The 5205-nt window shown below is 35.0% G+C and overlaps 1 protein-coding gene across 1 annotated transcript; it reads left to right on the forward strand.

The window, feature by feature from the left end:
• The first annotated feature begins 786 nt into the window (after positions 1-786).
• On the forward strand, positions 787-4904 carry LOC102805987 (BMP-binding endothelial regulator protein-like). The gene is made up of 6 exons (XM_085494530.1): positions 787-920; positions 2063-2084; positions 2370-2678; positions 3365-3597; positions 3738-4024; positions 4510-4904. Exons 1-6 carry the CDS (start codon positions 858-860, stop codon positions 4517-4519), a joined length of 924 nt encoding a protein of 307 aa, XP_085350656.1. The 5' UTR covers positions 787-857; the 3' UTR covers positions 4520-4904.
• The last annotated feature ends 301 nt before the right edge of the window (positions 4905-5205 follow it).

Below are 5205 nucleotides of genomic sequence, written 5' to 3' on the forward strand. Positions count from 1 at the left end.
ATAGCATTACAAACAGGCAGTCACCGTGGAAGGTCGGATGGTTTCCAGACTACTCGTTTTGATGAATGATCTGGAATAGTCACAGTGTGGCTTGTTGGTAAGAATAATCCTACCATCGCATATCATTAAATTGTGTACATTCGCCCTCCGCTATTAATGATCTGTATAGAAACATCTTAATCAGTTTTGTTCCAAAAAATGAGTTTACCAGTCCCCATCATAACTCTCCTACAGTCCTTTGCACACAAACCCGGAGTAAAATTGTTGCCCACAAGGCCCCAAATTAACAGGGTGTAAATCACAAATCACAAAAGAAATATTTGCAGAAATGTTCACATGCACAGCACTATAACAATGCATGGCATGCAATCGCACAACAAGTGATACTCGCCTTTTATAACTTTTAGCCGACCTCAATTAATCAACGAAAGTTACCACTCAATTTAGCTGACCCCATGTGCCGAACTGGACAGGGCGTATCACACTCATGAAAAAACGAGAGAGATAAGTAGGAATTGAGAGAGAGAGATGATTCGTTTAGAAAGTCTTATACAAAATAAGGCAAGACTGACACACTTATTCGTATGTCAGTAGCTGTGTGGCATGTAGAAATAAATATATATCGGAGCCGCTGAAGCCCCTACGTTGAACGTTGAGTATATACGACATACCATGTATGGTAATTGTGAAAATATAATTCACAGCAGATGGTGTAATTACTACAAGAATACACGTCATCAAGTCAAACCTTTATATTGATTAATAGCAGGTCAGCAGGTCCAATCTGGCAGTTGTGTGTTTGCTTCTGAGTTGCAAGTAATTTCAACATTATATTTCCGTCAATTAGTGAGTCAATAATGATGTTGTGTTGGGTAGTGCTCATTTTAATGGCAAGCGTCACTCTTGCAGCTCCACACAAGGTAGGCTTACATTTTATTAGACACTTGATTATCTATACAATATATGATGCCTAAATGATGGCGGTGAATTGATATATGTAAACACATTATATATTACAATGTGCAAACTCGTAGGGCCATAGTATGCAAGTAAAGTCAATATGTTGTGTATCCTCAAATAACATGTTTTAAAATTCAAATATTGTAAACCGTCCAAACAGCAGTTGAAATCTCACAAAATGAACAACACGGATTATAACTTCAACAGTATACTGAATGACATACTTTGTAAGGCAAACACTTCAAGCTGTGTCAATTCAGTTTAATGCTATCATGGAAAGAATATCATTGGTTTAAATCTCGTGGTCGGATGTAAACTCATATAAGAGAATAACTACTGTCCGCTCACACAATTCGAAATTGAGCGAAAGCTGCCACCGATGGCATCTGGAAACACATATTAATAATGTAGCACTGTAGCACTTTCCTGTAACTTCTGGATGGTTTTGATTTTGTCTTTTATGAGATTTTGTCTAGCATAGTGTTTGAGAAAAATATTTTCAAATATTGCTTGTTACTAAATATGAATCGTTAGTTAACATTTTAAAATAAATCAGTTGCCATAGAGTATCAATACAATTGCACTCACTAAAAATGTCACTTATAGTTTGCCAACTTACGACAAATTCTGATAAACTACTTCTACACAAAAGGAAGCTGATTCAAGACCCTCAGCTCTTTGTTGAAATGTGTGTGCCATGCAATATATGTAATGCTATTATTTATACATTACCATACTGTGCAATGAAATAAAGTCATTTATGTTATTTCAATTGAACTTTTTCTATACCCTTTTTGTCATTGCTTCAAGGTGCAACACATTCGATTGATGTCGTTTTTTTTTTCAAAATATGTTAGTGGCCATGCTGATTAGTAACATTTGAGTAATTTGGTTTGTTTGCCCAAGATTGAAAAGAGTACAATTTGATGTGGTGGCAGGTGTTATCATCATTTAAGTAAATTGATATATGTAGGATTCAGTATACTCACTGTGGCGATTATACGAAAGACACAAACACAGTTTATAAAACTAGGCCAGTTACGCCCGTTGTTATTCATTAATACTATATTATAATATTGGGGTTCATGGTTGTTGTTTACAGAAATTGGTTGAAAGGCAAGTCGGTGAGTGAGATTTTTAAAGGTGTGAAGGTGTTCAACGAGGTTTACCAATAGTTTATATAATTAACAAACTATTACTTCCATGTAATTTGTAGATAGATTATTCCATTTGTGGACAGACCATGTTATTTGTAAATTGCCCAGAACTCTTTTTGTGTTTTGAGTCGATTTTCATTTTTCATGGATGTAGCTGGCAATTAATAAATATGTTTCCATACTGTGTGAACAGCTCTTCACGTGAATCAGTAATGTCCAAACACACACTGATTTGTTTTACTATTCATTTAGGTCGATCGGCGCAACCGCAATACGAACTTGTCGGTTGTTATAGAGACACATCAGACAGAGCCATACCAACACTAGAAGGCACTGATATACGACTTGATGGGAATTATGGGACTCGTGCAAATCCAATACAAAAATGTGCTGAGGTAGCAAAAGATTTGGGTTATTCAATGTTCGCAGTGCAGAACGGAGGATGGTGTGCTTCAAGTGCAGATGCAGCAAATACTTATAATAAATATGGAACATCTTCGGCATGCACAAATGGTGAAGGTGGAGGATGGGCAAATGATGTATATAGACTGATATATAATGGTAAAAATCTGTTCATATTAATTCCCTAATTTACACCCAAGATGGACATGCCATTTTCACTGAACTGGATTAGGTTCTTTAGAAAGATAATCGAAATGTATACAAAGTGATTACTACGGATTTTACTAGTCCAAATCGCTCCAAATTCCTTTTTGTTCAACGTATTGAAAAATGATTGCACATAATTCATGACAATATGCCTTAGTGGGGTGTTGAACTATTTAAATATAACGAAAATAATCGAGCAATTCAATCCAAAAATGGGAAAAAATAGATTCTGATTTTCGCCATTCTTTTTTAAATCCTATTGATGAAAATTAAATGACGCCACCACAAACATAACTTCAAGAATCACATCTCAAATATAAATTGTGAATACTTCCAGAAAATATTAAAAATTCAGTTGGCGTCATTAGCCACGGACAAATTGTTTAACAAATCATTTTTTGTGTAGACAAATCAAAAGTTTTAAAGTTAGACGATGTTATTTGAAGACAAAACATGTAATAGAATACACTGATATTTGTAATTAATCATGGTATTTGAAGACGAATATTTCGTGACATACCTCGATATTTGTTGCTAGACATTGGTATTTGTAGACAATGTTGTTATTTTAAAATATACCATGACATATGAAGTTAGACTATTGTATGATATAATTAACATAACAATATATGTTACAGAAGGAAGTGCTTCTGGTGACCCACATATGATGACATTTGATGGACGTCAATATAGTTTACAAGGTGTATGCTGGTATACATTTTTCAAGGACTGCGCAACACATCCTGATTTTGAAGTCACAGCTAAGTTTGAACCGAGAGTAGACACCGAACAATTTAAGACAAGAACTGTTTCCTTCAATGTTACTGTTGGAGTCCAGTATGCTATTGTTAATCGCCGCGATGTAGTTACAGTAAGTTACTGAGAAATCATATCGGATAGCTAAACATTCGAAAATGTGACATATATTAAATTACATAGTAATACAACTTTATAGAAGGTTGTGGTATTCACAATATTTAAGATTTTGAGATATATTAATTTATATTACAGGGAAGCATTGAGGGTGGACATGTTAACTCAACTGCTATACATATCAAGAACTACGAGCAATTGATTACATTGATATTCAAGTCCAAGGATACAACATTCACTCTGGAGTGGACACCGAGCAAGCATCTGTTAAAAGTAGCATTCTCTGGCACTGATTACAATGGAAAGATCTGTGGTTTGCTTGGTAATGCTGATGGTGACAAACGTAATGACTTCCAGACGCCCGATGGTATTGAAGTAAACGACGCCACTACGTTTGGTGAAAGCTGGAAGGTAAACGGAAAAGTGTAAGTTCGTTATTTCTTATTCAAACAGTTTTCGTGACGTGATTCATTTACGACATCGAATCACCTGTCTTTAGGGAGTGAAGTATAGAATCAATGTATGTAAAATCGAAAGATGCTTCATGTATGTTTCTGTTCCATATGTTGATTTTACAGATGCATGGATAGCTTTAATCTAAGTAAAATTGGGTGAAACCTAGTAGACATTACTAAGCATGTAACTATATCGACCTAGAAAGGTCCTAAAAGGTCATAAGATCATAAAAGCTAACTAACACAGACGTACATATGCCGTACCAATGATTACAAGCCATTGTCACTTTTTTGATTTTTTCGACTATTGAAAACAGCGTGTTTTAAAGCCACGCATGACTTTATGAATTGCACAGGAGGTTCAAAATGAACCTAGACGATCGCGTCCCGGTTTGTTAATAAGCAATACATTTAATATAATTGGCAACATATTAACAAGATCATGTTTGTTACAGGTGTGGTTAACAGTCTTCTACTACCAAGAGCTGGACACAGATTTTGATTCTATCATTGCATGTAATATTAGATTATTTATTCGGGGATGTTTGTTTTCGATATGTTGTTTGATGGCAATTCGAATTTGTCGATTTCAGCAAAATTACGGATTACTGATTGCAGGTTATATATATATAAACTTGAATTTCAGCATCAAGATGTCAAATAAATAATGAAAAGGGAACTCTCGCTGATAATTTACTGAAAATAAATTAGAGTTAGTTTGGTATACAAAGAAAGATGCGACTTATACCAGTTTTATGCATTGCATGGCTTCATATCGATCACGACAAAACTAATATTAATTATATTGTCTGTACAAGCTCCGATTAAAAATTTACTTTGCTTCCATGAATTATTGAGCTACATTTGCTGACACACATCTAACAATTTCAACATAATAACCATGAAACAGGACAAGACTTTAAATCACAAAGTCGCCGGGTCGTGTTTGTTATGTATTCCATGTGACGTGTACAATGTGTGTAAATTAGAATGTTTCATTACGCTGAATTTGAAAGTGTGTGTCACTTTAACAACAAGTGCATTGGACCCATTGGACAAACTCTAAACATACGTTATTGAGATCACGTGACGGGAGCAAATACTTACAGCATCATGCTGACACGTGTCTGGATCAATGCGTGTATTTTGGA

The sequence above is a fragment of the Saccoglossus kowalevskii genome, chromosome 20 (assembly GCF_978046115.1).
Source record: "Saccoglossus kowalevskii chromosome 20, keSacKowa6.1, whole genome shotgun sequence".
Taxonomy (NCBI): domain Eukaryota; kingdom Metazoa; phylum Hemichordata; class Enteropneusta; family Harrimaniidae; genus Saccoglossus; species Saccoglossus kowalevskii.

Excerpts from the sequence above, each read along its gene's own strand:
- LOC102805987 (XM_085494530.1), top strand. The coding sequence starts at position 858 with ATGATGTTGTGTTGGGTAGTGCTCATTTTAATGGCAAGCGTCACTCTT. Across the intron at positions 2,085-2,369 it reads ATTGGTTGAAAGGCAAGTCG|GTCGATCGGCGCAACCGCAA; the intron begins GTGAGTGAGATT and ends CTATTCATTTAG. Across the intron at positions 3,598-3,737 it reads ATCGCCGCGATGTAGTTACA|GGAAGCATTGAGGGTGGACA; the intron begins GTAAGTTACTGA and ends TTTATATTACAG.